At 41.3% G+C, this 16,582-nt stretch overlaps 1 protein-coding gene and 1 pseudogene across 4 annotated transcripts in view; one reads left to right on the plus strand and one right to left on the minus strand.

The window, feature by feature from the left end:
- The window catches only part of LOC105704896 (nucleoporin p58/p45), a 54,586-nt gene that overhangs the window by 36,929 nt on the left and 1,075 nt on the right, over positions 1 to 16,582 (minus strand). Inside the window, exon 1 of one of the 4 annotated variants that reach the window (XM_064373493.1) lies at positions 3,404 to 3,649. The exons of 2 other annotated variants lie outside the window; for them this stretch is intronic. In XM_064373493.1, coding sequence (XP_064229563.1) covers positions 3,404 to 3,510 — 107 coding nt within the window. In that variant the 5' untranslated portion in view covers positions 3,511 to 3,649. Of the gene's footprint in view, positions 1 to 3,403; positions 3,650 to 16,582 lie in introns of those variants that run through there. One more of the 4 variants, XM_064373491.1, reaches the window with a different exon arrangement.
- On the plus strand, positions 4,303 to 7,064 carry LOC105730045 (large ribosomal subunit protein eL19-like; annotated as a pseudogene).

Consider the following 16,582-nt stretch of genomic DNA (forward strand, 5'->3'; position numbering starts at 1 on the left):
GGAATAGAATAAATGACTATCTGGGGGATATTAAAACACTATTAGCAAATTTTGAAGACATACAATTAGGAAAATGGTTATTAAGCTTTCCTTATTCCCAAACAAATCAGTGATCTCATTTTTTTAAATTGCTATTCTGGAAATATACAAAAGATGAAAAGTAAACATTTGTATTTTTACACCATGAATTAAAATTTAAAATTTCTTGACAACAAGCCGGGCATGGTGGCTGAGGTGGGCGGATCACCTGAGGTCGGGAGTTCCAGCCTGGCCAACATGGTAAAACCCCCGTCTCTACTAAACTTACACACACAAAAAAAATTAGCTGGGTGTGGTGGCGTGCCTGTAATCCCAGCTATTCGGGAGGCTAAGGTAGGAGAATCACTTGAACCCAGGAGGCAGAGGTTGCAGTGAGCACCACTGCACTCCAGGCTGGGTAACAAGAATGAGACTCTGTCTCCAAAAAAATAATAATAATTGTATACATATATAATTTCTTGACAACATAACTGAAGATATTATTAAGTAATAATGGAAGTTGAAAATACTGCCAAAGAAACACATCAAAATGAAATCTTATTCTACCACAGAAGCAAAAGGGAAATTTTGGTGGCAGAGAAATTTACTAAATTCAAGAAAAACAAAAGCTACCCTAGACTTGACCAATTACCTCCTCAAACCAGTGTTATCTGCCAAGGACTTGATAGGATGTGCTGTAGAAAAGCCAACTTGACTCCATCACATCAGGAATGTTATTTTAACTTGCCCAGCTGGCCCTAATGTGGACTTCATAGCTAACATAATAGCTAACATTTATTGAGCACTTAGCAAGTGCCAGACTTGATACTAAATATTTAAATGCTTCATCTTACTCATCAACTCAGGTAATATATTATACTCCTTTTCCAGATGTGAGAACTCCTCTAAAATGACTGACCTCAAGAGATCTAATCACCAGGTGGCACTGGGGGCTGTCAGGCCTCCCAACCAGCACTCTTAATAAATTTATGTCAGACTGTCTCCTCTTTCTTTAATTTATCCAAGCCTCTCTAAAGCTTGGGTAATTTTCTTCTAGCTTATTACTAACAACTCATTTGCTCAGTCATTCAAATGGTTATTAAAGCCCTTTTTTTATGCCAGGCACTGTCCTTGGGACTGAGGATGAGGCGGTAAATAAGACTCAGACCCTGCCTTCAGGCAGTTTCTAGTCAGTGAGAGACATAGATATTAATTATTCTCGTGCTGGGATCTAACAACAAGTTAACAATAAATATAATGAACTGATTACAATTGTGATCAGCACTGTAAGAGTACTATGAGAATGGAAACCTCCCCTAGACTGACAGGTCAGAAAAGGCCTCTCTGGGGAAGAAATCATTTTATAGTCACAAAAGATAAGTAGGCATAAGAACTAGGTATATGGGGTAGAAGGAAGGGGTTGGCAAAACCCACTTGAGGAAAAGATAAAATGCCATGTTGCTAGGGCAGAGTTTTTCATACTAAGATCAGGACCATGAGAGAAGTATAAAAATTAATTCATCAAGTCCTAAGAAACATTTAAAAAAAAAAAAAAAGAAATAGAATAGAAAACATCAAAGTGCATCCAATGAAGTAAGGGTAAGTGTCTTTCTCTGAAACTCTGTTTCAGTTATTTATTTGTGTGCAGGTACTGGGGTACTGGCTGGTAATATATTTGTTTGTTTTTAAAAGTGGGTCTGGATAACTGAAATAAAAAGACCGGCTCCAGATGAGTCCCCAGAGGTTCCAGTAGAAGTGGACTTTGCAGACTATGGTAAGTTTGTTGTTGTTGTTTTAACTTCATTCTAAGGATAGCGGGAAGTGATTACAGGGGGAGCAATTTGTCTTTTAATTATTCTGGCTACAATGTGGCAAAACGGATTGAAGACGTTGATGGGAGTAGTTGTCATCTAACACAAGACAGCTGGTTAAAAATCTGAAAAGAATCAGAAGTATTTTCATAAGAATGTAAGGATCAAGAGAGCAAGACTCTTATGTTACTATCTAAAACAGAGCCTTGCACATGGGAATCTGTCCAATAAATATTTGTTCCAAGAATGACAATAGCTTGAGCAGGGCGACGGAACTGGAAATAAAGACAAACGGAAATGGCAGAAGTAAAATTATTAGGACTTGATGTTGACCGAGTAGAGTAAGAATAACGGAGGAATGGATGAAAACTCTCAAAATGTCTGACTTGACTGTGTAGTCTCTGTGGTTCCTCCTTTTTTTTTTTTTTTTTTTTTTTTTTTTTTGAGACGGAGTTTCATTCTTGTTGCCGAGGCTGGAGTGAAATGGTGCGATCTCCGCTCGACGCAACCTCCGCCTCCCAGGTTCAGGCTTTTCTCCTGCCTCTGCCTCTCCCATGTTGGTCAAGCTGGTCTCAGCTCCCGACCTCAGGTGATCCGCTAGCTTTGGCCTCCCAAAATACTGGGATTCCAGGCGTGAGCCGCCTGAGCCACCCGGGGCGGCCTCCTCCTCTTTAAACTGCAGGTCATGCTGAGGTTTTTGCCTTTTAAATCTACAGCCACACCTTTTAAGCTCCAGGAGATACCTTGTTGACAGTGTGCACACTTAACTTTATGAACCCCTCCACCTTTATCTTGAAAAAAATTGAGTTCTAAAGCTTAAACCTCTCATTAAAATGATGTCTCACCATTATGTGTCTTTCTGGACAGTTACATTTTTGTCTCCCCCTGAACTAATGGGTTGCACAAAAACGAGAAACATGCTACCTACATTTTGTGATTTAAGTGAAAGACAATGTTGAGTTATTAGGATACAACATTCTTGAGTCAAATATACTAAACTGCCCATACTGCACAAAATCACCAACAAACACTGTAAAAAGGTGTTTTTGTTTTTTTTAAACAATAACAGATAAGGTCCCACGTGGCACAAAAGCTTGAAAGGCTGGTTCTAAATAACCGCAAAGTTATTAAAACACCGTAATGTCCAAAACCGCAAATGCTGCAATGAAATCGGAATTGTCTATTACAAAACCCCACAATATGCTACAATTTCATTCATTCATTCAATGTTCATTCCATGCTTAACACTGATGCCTGGCTAAAGCTCCGGGGTAGAGCCCCGGGTCTCTCCACCCAGTCAAGACCCCTCTAGGTCCAAACGATGCCTGAACTATACGTGGATTCTGGAAACCTCACAGCACAGATCCCATCCCGCCCTCTACCTCACCAGGCGGCGCCGGGCCCGGGCACCGCGGCGAGCGAGAGGCCTACGACGCCGGTGGCTAGATAAGTGCTACTCTCCAGCCCCAACGGGAAGGAAGCCAGCGGGAAGAGAGAGGATGGGGACACCAGGAAGCTTCGAGGGGTGGGGGGTAAGGGAGATCCGGCCCAGGAAGGCGAGAAAGTGCGGTTACCTAGACGCTCCCGTCCCGAAGGAGAAACCGCCGCCTGTGCCGGTCCCGCCGGGGGCCATGGTGGTGGAGCCCAGAGTCCCGGACCCGAAGGAGAACCCCGTGGACATGTCTGCCTGGAGCTCGACGCCGTCAGCAAGATGAAAGGGGTCTGGGACACTTCTCTCGCCTCAAAGCCGAGGCGGGCCAGGCAGCATCTCTCTCGCCCAGCACTGACCTGGCGGGAACGTCAGCCCCAGTGGTTGCGAAGGCGAGGCTGAGTGGGTGGAGCAACCACGCAAAAGCAGGGCGGCGCTCACCGCGTTCCGGTAGCCCGCCGGAAGTGAGCCCGCCACGCAGGAAGCCCTGGGACAAAGGTAGGAGTAGGCGAGCCGCGCAAGGCACCCCGGGACCGCGCAGGATCGGCGCACAACCTAATCTCTTAAAGGAGCAGGCTCCCAGAGTTTAAAAACAGACCATTTCTGTCATTTTTAGTTCTTCTATCTGAATGACATAATCTGCACTTTAGGGTGATGAGTGTCAATTACCGCTTCTATTAGCCTCCTGCCAAAAAATGATGCTCAAAATCGCAGAATTGGGGAGGTCCCTCGTGAGCATCTGCAAGCTCCCCACACAGAAAAGGAGACGGCTTAGGGCTTCCGTTGGCTGCCAGCCCCATCCCTGAGAAGGAAGAGGAGCGTGTCTGCTTCCTGAAGGTTCGGAAATCAGTGGCTACTAATCCATGCATCCGTCCCACGACGTGAGCCCCACCCCTGCGCCGCAAGCCACTCGGAGCCTGTTGGTCGCGGGTCAGGCGAGCCCGACGCGCAGCCCCGAAGGGAACCCAGAAGAGCATCCCAGGTGTCCGTGGGGTGCCCGGCTGTGGTCCTGGCGCCCAGAAGTGACCAGGCCCCCTGGATCTCCTGGCCTGCGGTTAAGTCCGCAAATACTGTCTGCGCATCCTGATGAGGGAGGGCGGGACCTGGGGCCGAGCGCGTGTGGCTCCCCCAGGAGGGCGATGCGGGGCTCTAGGGCGCTCGGATACACGCTATGCTGGAGGAACTGCAAAGTGGAAGGGTTAGGAAACGCACAAACATGTGCGATAGAAGGCGAAATGTAAGGGGTAACTACATTTCTAGGCGAACTCGAGGAAAATTCGCGTTTAAAGAGAGACCCTCCAGCGAAGCATCCGGGAAGACTTCCTGGTAGTGGTACATTCGAGGGTTGTCATCATAGTGTTAGTTTTTATATTTCGCTTAGGGATTGTTACATTACTCTCCCAAATGGTTGTCCTACTCGTGATCTCTAACAAAATCCATCCCATAAGCAACCCCCGGATTTATTCTCCTAAAACAATACCCACCACAACACTGCCTTGATCTAAAAAGCCCAGTGGCTCTTTAGTCTGGCACTTGATGTCCTCCATAAGATCAGTCTTTCTAACCTCATCTCACAGCTCTCCTTAATTCAGTACTTTTCCTTGCGTTGAGCTTGGGCATTGCCACCAGTTGCGGACTGAACATATATCCCTCCTCCCCTAATCCGTCTGTTAAAGCCCTACCCCACCCCAATATGTTTATATTTGGAGATGGAGCCTTTGGGAGGTAATTCAATTTAGATAAGTTCACCTGGGTGGGTTCCCCATGGCGAGATTAGTGCCCTTATGAAAAAAACAACAAAGAGCTTGTTCTCCTCTCTGTGCCATGTGAGGACAGAGCTAGAAGGGGCCTTCACCTGGAACCCAAACTGCCCCATCTTTATCTGGGACTTAGCCTCCGGAATTGTGAGAAGTAAATGTCTGTTTTTATAGCTACCTCGGTCTATGGTGTTTTATCAGCCAAGCAGACTAATATACCACCTCTGTGTTTGTAGAATTAAAAATAAATATGTAACTTTTTATTTTATTACTGTTTAAAATTTAATTTATAGTTTATTTTATTTTGTTCACTCTGTTGCCAAGGCTGGAATACAGTGGTGTGATCTTGGCTCACTGCAACCTCCATCTCCTGAGTTCAAGTGATTCTCCTGCCTCAGCCTCCCAAGTAGCTGGGATCACAGGCACACACCACCACACCCAGTTAATTTCTGTATTTTTAGTAGAGATTGGGGTTTCACCATGTTGGCCAGGCTGGTCTCAAACTCCTGGCCTCAAGCAATCTGCCCACCTTGGCTTCCCAAAGTGCTGGGATTACAGGTGTGAGCCACCACACCCGGCCATAACATTCTAAATGTCATGTAGGTCATAATGGGAATGATAAAGAAGAAAAAAAGGATATATTTGGACTAAGATATAAATAAAGACTTCATAGTTATCAAACAGGAGGCAAAAATAAAAGATCGTTGTGAGTTTTAAAACTTCAGTGTTACAGAGAATGCCATTTTCAGTGATGGCTATAGGACGGTCAGTAAAAGGATTGTTCATATAAAATCTAGGGACTTCCTTTTGACTGAAAAAACAAAAGACCCACATGATTTTTATGGGAAGATAGAAAGATGCTCCCTAGGTCTTTTGATTTTCTCATGTATTCTTTCCAAAACTTTTGAAGAATACCAACCTACAAATTAGTAATAGCAAAATGGCTGGCACTTAAATATATGTAATTGAACAAGACTTGTAATATTCACAGGAAGGAAATAGCATGTAAAAATATAGTAGGGACTAATATAAGATGTTTAGAATGGGGGAACTGGGTGTGAGGAATATGAAAACTCTTTGTAATAATTCTGTAAATCTATAACTTTTAAAGCTGAACATTTATAAAAGAAAGGAAATCTGACTTAGGTTAAGTTTGGTTTGGGGGGAAGCCATTCCAATTAACAAGCAAACTATTCTTTCAACTTTGTTTTATCAAAATCTTAGTGTAGCATTTCTTGCCTTGTATCTGGCAGAATAGCTTAAGTTATGCTATAGTAATAAATCCCCAAATCACTCAAGAAGGAGTACTGCAGAGACAAAAACTGGAATGTTTGATGAGCAGTATCACAATCTACCACTAGATGCACCAAGTGTAAGACTAGACCTCAGAACCTTTCGCTGCTGTGGCCTCAGCCATGAGTATGCTCAGGCTTCAGAAGAGGCTCGCCACTAGTGTCCTCCCCTGTGGCTAGAAGAAAGTCTGGTTGGACCCCAATGAGACCAATGAAATCGTCAATGCCAACTCCCATCAGCAGATCTGGAAGCTAATTAAAGATGGGCTGATCATCCGCAAGCCTGTGATGGTCCACTCCTGGGCTCAATGCCAGAAGAATACCTTGGCCCGCTGGAAGGGCAGGCACATGGGCATAGGTAAGCGTAAGGGTACAACCAATGCCCAAATGCCGGAGAAGGTCACGTGGATGAGGAGAATGAGGATTCTGCACCAGCTGCTCAGAAGATACTGGGAATCTAAGAAGATTGATCGCCACATGTATCACAGCCTCTACCTGTAGGTGAAGGGAATGTGTTCAAAAACAAGCAGTTTCTCATTGAACACATCCATAGCTGAAGGCAGACAAGGCCCACAAGAAGCTCTTGGCTGACCAGGCTGAGGCCCGCAGGTCTGAGACCAAGGAAACACACAGGCCAAGAAGGAGGAGATCATCAAGACTTTGTCCAAGGAGAAAGAGACCAAGAAATAAAAGCTCCCCCTTTGTACATACTGGCCTCTGTGATTACATAGATCAGCCATTAAAATAAAGCGAGCCTTTAAAAAAAAAAAAGACTAGACCTCAGAGGCCCCTTCTCATCTCATATACCTTGTATCAGTTGTTCTATTAGTGAAAAAAGAAATTACATCCTTACATTCCACAGAAATGGAACTCCACAGAAAGCAGTTCTCAATAAGCTCAGTGGTTTGGTTAGTCAATTGAAAACAGTAAAATAGTAGTAACCGAGCTTTATGCATGTCTAAGCCTGAATCCTATCTGTAACTGAGCAGAACCATGGAGCACTGGAATCTGGCTTAACCTTCCTGACCTAGTCTAGTTAGAGTAACAAATCCTGTCCCAAAGGATCTTCCAAATATTACTCTTTTTAACATTATAGGACTTGAACCTGTGTGTCACTTCTATGTGAGTTGCTGTTTCCAAGGATGAAGCAAGGGTTTCAGATTCTAAGTTCTACAGCAGGCCACTTTGTCTCTCCTTGCTTCTTCCATTGTAGGCATTCTGTTAGAGAACTCCATCTTTTGCTGATTTGCCAGCTGGATGATGACATTGTTAATGTCATAATCAAACAGAATTATCCAAACAGAAATAGCGCTGTAAACAATTTATTTTCTTTCTTTTCTCCTTTTTGAGACAGGGTCTGGCTCTGTGCCCAGGCTGGAGTGCAGTGACACCATCTTGGCTCACTGCAACCTCTGTCTCTCTGGCTCAAGTGATCATTCCACCTCAGCCTTCTGAGTAGCTAGGACTGCATACAGGTGTGCACCGCCATGCCCGGCTAATTTGTTTATATGTAAAGATGGGTTTTGCCATGTTGCCCAGGCTAAAACTTCTCACTGTGTTTGCATTAATAGATCTAAAATAGGTGGTTGCTTTGGTGGGGGTGTTCAGATCAGGATAACCATCTGAAAACCTCTCTCAGCAGAGGTTCTAACACAGAAAGGAAGTGGGCATCTGAAGTCTATTGAAAGGAATCTGTAATATCTCCAATTCTGGTTCTCTGAAATATCCAGAAGAGAGTTTATCTTTTAGAAATTACATGTAACCAGTTGCCTTCAATTACAGTCTTTATCTTGAAAATTATTCTCAGAAAGGGTCTTAAATATTCTAGGGTTTTAAATATTTAAGTAGTGTCCTTCCACTTTAAAAATTTAAATTCTCAAGTGATTCAACAACAACAACCAAATGTATAAAGAGAGATAAATCAATAATGCAAGTAATACGATGACTCTCAAAACAAGGTACGTGGGTGTTTACTGCAGTAATTTTCCAACCTTTCGGTAGGTTTGAAATTTTCAAACTAAAAAGTTAAGGGGGAAAAGCTTAAAGCTGAAACAGAAGTTCCCAATCACAGGTCAGAACAGTAACTGTCTGTTTCCTGATAAATTTTTCACTCGTTACCCAAGAAATGAGAAAAATAAATGTAAGGAATTACCATAAAGCTAATTGTATCTTATTCAAATTATAGTCATTTATTTTGAAATACATCCTTACTATTGGTAAAGATGAGACCTGAAAAGGTTGCTTTTATGACTTGACAACTTTAGTGGATAAAGGAAGACAGAGAAGAGGAACTAAGCAATGTCAACATAAGATACATGATGGAAGCTATCTTCTGGCCAGCAATATTTATTCTTTCCTTCCTTCTTCCTTAAAACCTTAGTCTTCTCCAGAGTGGCAAACTAACCAGATAAACGTCTCCAGCTTCCTTTACAGGTAGAGGTGGGTAGGAGGCATGGGATGAGACTTCCAGAATCACTCATTTTCTTGGGGACAGATAGCTGGCATACATCTGTTTTGCCTTTCTTCTCCTTTTTTCTTTCTGCTGCCTGGAACTTAGACACAATGGCTGGATCTCCAATAGCCATCTTGATCCATGAGTGACTTTAAGAATGGAAGTCATATGCAAAGGAGGGTATCACAAAAAAATAGTATGAGCTTAGGTCCCTGATGGTATACTATAGAGGCACCATACCAGCCCTATACTACCTACCTTCAGATTTCTTTTAAATGAAAGAAAAATAAACTTCTATGTTATTTAGCCCATTAGAGCTGAATCTTTATTATTCATAACTAAATGTAGTATACCTTTTTAGTAGAAGTTCACCCCAAAAGATGAATTTTACATGTGTTACTGAGGAAACCGAGGAAATATCCAAGATTGGCAAAGTCAAAAATATATATAGGACTGGAATATAACAATAAAAATGCCACCAACAGCCTGTTATCTAATTGCCTTGAAACATGCCAACAGAAAGGCAGTGGTCAACATGTAGTCTCAAAAAAACAAAAAGGGAGCCAAAGAGGAACAATGTATCTGCATTTATTGCTCTCACCTTTCATGGAAACAAGTCATCGTGCTTGACGGATACACATATTCTGGTCACTAGACAGATGTCCACTTCAATGAAACAGGAGTACCTTCATGTCTTTTCCATCTCATGGATACAATTTCCCTAAACCTGTCCAATTCCCTTTGCTTTGAGCAGTTTCCCCATAACCTAATTAGACCTCTTTTATTGCAAGGAATAGAAACTCTCTCAAGGTAGTTCAAGCATAAGTGTGTGCATATATGGTGGAGGCGTGAGAACATAGAATTATTGTACAGATACAGACAAGTTTCAAGGGTATCCAGAAAAAGAGGAGTAGCCAAGCCTTGAGTATATCAGAAACCAAGAGCCAGCTTGTAAGAAATGAACTAGAGAGAGCTGCGCCTACTTCAGGGAATTGAGGTGTTTGTTCTGTAAGCCCCAGAGGTTGGACGAAGGGAAAAGTAACTGACCGAGTTGCCCGAGCGAGAAAGAGGAGGCATTCAGGCAACTGCTGCACACAAATCAGTGATGCCAGATTATAAAAGGTTTTGTCAAGTAAGACCTGATGCTCGGGGAGCCAAAACAGGAGCTAGAAAGCAAGTAGGAAGGAATTGGGCCAAGATGGTCAAAACAGATTCTCCTACCCCGTCCCACCTCCATCCCACTGTCATCAAGCCTGGGTGGTATAGGAAAAAGGAGAGGCTGTGAACTGGGTACATTTTGATGCATATACATCAGATTATTCCAAAATGCAAGAGGAACTGGTACTTCCCTAGGGTCAGCTCAAGCTCATACTGAGGAGAGGTGAAGAGAGAGCCAACAAAGCAGGCTTGAAGGAGTGGTGCAGCAAAAGAAAGATACTACCTGCTCGCACCCCACAGAACCCAGTGTACAATAAAGTGGTTAAGTAGAATGCAGCATGACTAAACCACTGTATCAGCCAATGTCAATAGCAAGTGCAAAATCCCAGACACAGATACCACTTGGCTAAATCATCAAGATTTACTCATCTAAAGGATTTAGAGAGAAGGACACTTAGGAAAAAAATGGCTAGTAACCTTTTTAAAGACAGGATGAGGATCAAGTCTCCAAACCCCCAGATCCTGAAAGACTGAGGATTACACCAACCTGATGGAAACAAAATACTAGTGCACTTCTTTGGGCCAGGTGTACCTCCTCAATTGCAGAGGTAGAGAATACATAATGTGATCACTTGAATACAGCATACAGTGCATTTGGACAAATTTCATCCTGAGACAACTTCAGTCTCCCCAAATGAACACAGCCTGATCTAAGTACGTTTCTGAACTCCATGATGAAGAGCTAGAATGAGGATCAACAGGTATCTCGATATTTCTGGGAACTGTAGGATTTATTCTGCTTAACATGTACATACACACAACTATTATTTATTGAGTATTTATTTATTATTATTATTTTTAGAGATTGGGGTCTTCCTCTGTCACTTAGGCTGAAGTGTAATAGTGCAATCACAGCCCACTGCAACCTCGAACTGCTGGGCTTAAGTGAGCTGACTGAGCTATGATTATTCCTGCCCCAGCCTCCTGAGTAGCTGGGACTCCAGGTACATGCCACCATATCCAGCTATTGAGCACTTATCAACGCCAGCTACTATGCTAAGTACTTCTGTTCATTATTTCATTAACCTGAACAAATAACTTCATGGAGAACATAATGATAAGTACCACTAAGCGGGACAGATAAGGACATCATCAGTTAGAAAAGTTAAATAATTTGAGTAAATTCACAGCTAGTAAGTAGCAGAAATGAGATCTGAATTCAGATATCTTTGATTTTGCAGAGAATTCTAATCATAGACTTCACCTTCTTCCATAAAACTCTTACAAATAAAAGCCAATAAATGAAATCAAGTGAATGATTCTTGTTCTTTTAATGATTCATGCTTACTTAAGAATCACTAAGATTAGGAATTGTGATTGCTTTTATAATATCCCATTAGCTGGTAAACAGTAAATATAATTATAAAAGCATCCACTATTTACAACAGCAAAGACTTGGAACCAACCCAAATGCCCATCAGCGACAGACGGGATAAAGAAAATGTGGCACATATATACCATGTAATATTATGCAACCATGAAGAGAATGAGTTTATGTCCTTTGCAGGGACATGGATGAAGCTGGCAGCCGTCATTCTCAGCAACCTAACACAGGAACAGAAAACCAAACACCACATGTTCTCACTCATAATTGGGAATTGAATAGTGAGAACACATGGACACAGGGAGGGGAACATCACACACTGGGGCCTGTTGGGGGTGGGGACAAGGGGAGGGAGAGCATTAGGACAAATACCTAATGCATGCAGGGCTTAAAACATAGATGATGGCTTGATAGGTGCAGCAAACCACCATGGCACATGTGTACCTGTGTTAACAAACCTGCCCGTTCTGCACATGTATCCCAGAACTTAAAGTAAAAAAAAAAAAAATTGTGAGACAATACATTTCTGTTGTTTAAGCCACCCCTCAAACAAGCATCAATATCTCATTTTTAAATGTAAAATATTTTCTTACATAATAATCAAAATATCAAATATCTCTTGTGCCTTTTATAGGAGCACTGTTTTTTTCTTTTTTTGTAGTGTAAAAATAAGCATTAAGCATTAGAGAGAAACAAATGTAGAAGACTGATTTCGGTCAGGCACAATGGCTCATGCCTGTAGTCCCAGTACTTTGGGAGGCTGAGGTGGGGAGCTCACTTGAGGACAGGAGTTTGAGACCAGCCTGGCCAACATGGCGAAACCCTGTCTCTACTAAAAATACAAAATTAGTTGGGTGAGGTGGCGTACACCTGTAGTCCCAGCTACTCAGGAGTCTGAGGTATGAGAGTCACTTGAAGGGGGGGCAGAGTTTACAGTGAGCCGAGATGGCACCACTGCACTCAAGCCTGGGAAACAGAGTGAGACTCTGTCTCAAAAAAAAAAAAAAAAAAAGATTCTTATTCCTCATCATTTCAAACCATAATAATAGTTTATTTGATGCTTTTTGTGAATTTTTAACTTCTAACTTTTTGTGCAAAAAAACCCTCCATCTTTAAATGCAAAGTTAATTAAGAAAATGACATTTTATTAAAATCATTAATTATTAACCATGTCACTATTTCAAGTTGCTTTTGTAGGCACATGTAAGAAAGAACCTGATGTCTCCTAGAAGTTGGATGATAAAGGAAATTATAAATATACACATTAAAACAAAATTAAGTTACAGATATGTCTCCTTAAAAAGACAGCATAGCTTCTATACCATGTCTTGACAGGAACCTAGAGGATGGAATGGCATAGCTAAAGCAAGAATAGGGCCCTTAGAGGGAGGATTGTTCAACAGTGAGGCCTAGATTAGGGGATCTAATATTTTCCTCAAATAATGAGCCTTCAGTGCTGCTTCCAGAGGCTTGCCTGGCCCAGAGTCACTCCTGCCTTTTCTTATGGTTGGTACATCCTAATAGGGTTGACTTTGACTGATGCATCAGGATCTTGGCTGAATGGCAACAGCCTCTCATATCATCCAGCTAGTTTCCCCTGCTCTGAATTCATAGTAACTAAGCAATCTTTTCAACTGTAATGTGACCTCCCCCAAAGCTTTACAGGAAGAGAAATGCTGACCTTCATTCTCATCTGCTTTCTTGTGGTCAATGATTACACTGGTATTTTGATATTCACCAGACTAACTAACCCTAAAAACAGATCTCTTCTTGGTTGTCTTCCTTCAGATTAGTTTGTAAGTTGCAGTGGACTACTCAATTCAATTATAACTGTATTAAGTGTTCTCTTGGCATAATTGATGAGATCAGACAGCAGAAAATACTTAATCTAATGAATTTTATTGGATGTCAACATTTTTAAGGGAAGGGTAGGAATTTCGGCGCATGGGGTGTATATTGAAATCTTCTGAAACTGGATCACGTGCTTTATAAATATTACTAACAATAAAACAAATATTAGTGAATGAACCTCTTCTCTTTCCAATGTCTTTTCATTTCCCACCCCTTGTATTGAGGGGAAATAGGTCTCTTTGTTTCTTGCAGTAATCACTAAGGGGAGAGCTGGCAACAGAGAAGAGTATGGCCTGGATCATCCGGATCCTATATACAGTACCTAACTGGGGCTTCTACTCAGCTACTGCTGCTAACAGGACATCTGTTCCCAGAGCTCCCTGTGCCCTTCACATGCACAGGGTCTTCAAATAATGATGTGGGGATCCCCAACAAAACTACCAAGTCCCCACCCATTATTCAGTAATGAAATTGCCAATAGGCAAGTTGTCCTATAAAGAATATGTTTCAAATCAGCATTTTATTGCTGGAAAGGACCATTAAGAATGATCATATATTGGAGGATCGCTTTTGGCATCAAAGTCAGAGACAAAAACAGAAAATGTAAAGAGAACGTAAAAGGAACAGATTTCAGGAAGTAAAAATTAAAAGAAATATATCAATAAAATTATTATTCATCTAGGAGAGATGAGATCTTAGATCTTACATCTATCAGAGCAGGGGGATAGAAAACAAATTAATAAACCACTAAAAAACAAACGAAAAAACAAGAAAAATAGGAAAATGTATGTAATCAAAAAGATCTCTTCACTTAGAAACAATAACATTCCATAGACAAACCTTGTGCTCAGATCTTGGATTTTTTTTTTCCTTTTTTTTTTTTCCAGTTAGGTCATCTTGGCTTCACAACAGATCTTGGATTCTAATATCATTTTCCAATAAAAGGAAGCAAGGCTCCTTGGAGAAATGGATGATTCTAGGGCTGGGGTGGGAAAGACGCAAGATGAGCCTGGAGAAGCTTGCGGTGCAGCATATCTGTATTCCCAGCTCCTCAGTAGGCTGAGGCAGGAGGATTGCTTGAGCCCAGGAGTTTGAGGTTATAGTGCTCTATGGTCGTGCCCATGAATACCCACTGCACTCCAACCTGGGCAATATAGCGAGGTCTCATCTCTAAACAATAAATAAATAGATAAAATAGAGTCTATTTAAAGTGAAAACACTTAGATATTAAAAATATAAGCCAGGCACAGTGGCTCATGCCTGTAATCCCAGCACTTTGGGAGGCAAACCTTGTGTTCAGTAGACAAAGAAGAAGAAAAAATCCAAGATCTGAGCTCAAGCTTTGTCTACAATTATATATATGTGTATGTGTGTACATATATATGTGTACATATGTGTATCTACAATTATATACATGTACACACATATATATACATATAATTGTAGACACACATATACATATACACAATTGCAGCAATTAAAAATAGTAGAAACAATGGAGTATTATGTTGTAATAATTTCCCAGAGAGTAGATTAGAAAGGCAAATACTTAGAAAGTAGGAGTGAAAGGATAGTAAAATTAGGAAGTCAGACCAGGAATTTCTACTGAAAAAAAGAAAGGAGCTGGAATTACGCCTGTAAAATAACAGACAAAATATTAAATGATGTTTAATATTTTGTCTGTTATTGTCTGGGAGACTGAGGCAGGCAGATCACTTGAGCCCAAGAGTTTGAGACCAACCTGGCAACATGGAAAAACACCGTCTCGTCAAAAAATTAGCCGGGCTTCGTGGCGCATGCCTGTAGTCCCAGCTACTCAGAAGGCTGAGGTGGGAGGATTGCTTGAACCCGGGAGATCGAGGAGGTAGTCAGCTACATTCCAACCTCAGTGACACAGTGAGACCCTGTCTCAAAAAAATAAATAAATAAAAATAAAACAAAAATAAAGTAAAATAAAAAGAGAGAACAGGAGGGAAATAGGAAAGAAAAGATAAGGGAGAGAAGACAGATGAGAGGAATAAAAAAAATTTTTAAAGGGAAGAAAAAAGGAAGAAGGAAAAAGAACGAAACAGTAATTATTGCAGAAATAATATAAGAAAACATTCCCAGAATTGAAGGCCTTGTGTTTTTGGATTGCAGAGCTCAAAACACTAGGCAGAAAAATAAACAAGAAAGCTAAGATTTATTATGTTGAAATTTCAGACCATTGGAGATAAAGCAGTCCAAAAAGCATCCTGAGAGAGTAGAAGCGACACCTAAAGGGAAATTGGAATGCCATGGGACTAGTGAATAACTGCACCGAAAGCTGGGATACGTCTCTGGGAGCTTTCAAAATCCTAATTATAGAATTCTAGATCCAGCCAAACCTCCTGTCAGGGATTTATGCTCCATTCTCCCTTTCTCAGGAAGTTAATATAGAATATACTACAGCAAAATAAAACAATGCAAGTAAGTAAATCCAGAAGGATAAACCACAGGATCTAAAAATTCCGCATAAGTGAGTAAGCAACACATTTCTCAGACCCATGGTGAGGAGAGTCCCAGGAAAACATCTGTTCAGTAGGCTGAGAGAACGCAGGTGCAAACAGGAGCAAAAGGAGAAAAGGCTCCTAGAAGCATCTGGAGACCTCTAAAGAGATGTCTCAAGGAAAAATAATGGAACTGAGTGATTATCTGTCAAATTTAACTGTAAGGAATATTCTATAAGTGTATTCAACTCAAGAGTCAAAGCGTCATTTACTATTTTGTCTGTTATTTTACTTTCTTCCTGAAAAGCTGGGTAATTTTCTAGCCTATCATATTACCATAAATAGAACTTTAATATGGATTTTGAAAAGCAAATCAATGTAAAACGGTTGTTAAGAATACAGACTCTGGCGTCAGCCTGTCTGGCTTTATAACATGGATCTTGGCTTTATCTGCTATGTGATATTGGGCAAGTCACTTCACTTCATTGTGTCTCACTTGTCTCATCTCTAAAATAAGGAAAGCAATAGCATTTTCCTCAGAATATCCATAAAGCACTGAGTACATTTGGTGACCTGACATCATTATGATTGCCTCTCTGTGAGAACTGGTAAAGAGAGGACACAAGAAATGAGGAGATGAGAAGAGGGAGGATGGTCTGTAGGGGAATAGGGAAGGAGGAAGATACAATTTGGGAGGAAAATGATATAAAAATAGGTTTTATTAAGCAAGTCTTGCTGTATGTTATACAATATAATTCACCTCTTTCTGTTTTCTCAAAAAGCAATCCTCAGTAAAGACCTACATTACTTTTCTTTTCTTTTTTTGAGACGAAGTCCCACTCTGTTGCCCAGGCTGGAGTGCAATGGCGTGATCTTGGCTCACTGCAACCTCTGCCTCCCAGATGCAAGTGATTTTCCGGCCTCAGCCACCTGAGCAGCTGGAATTACAGGTATGTGCCATC

The sequence above is a fragment of the Aotus nancymaae genome, unplaced genomic scaffold (assembly GCF_030222135.1).
Source record: "Aotus nancymaae isolate 86718 unplaced genomic scaffold, 86718_ANA_hifiasm-v0.15.2.pri h1tg000009l, whole genome shotgun sequence".
NCBI lineage: Eukaryota > Metazoa > Chordata > Mammalia > Primates > Aotidae > Aotus > Aotus nancymaae.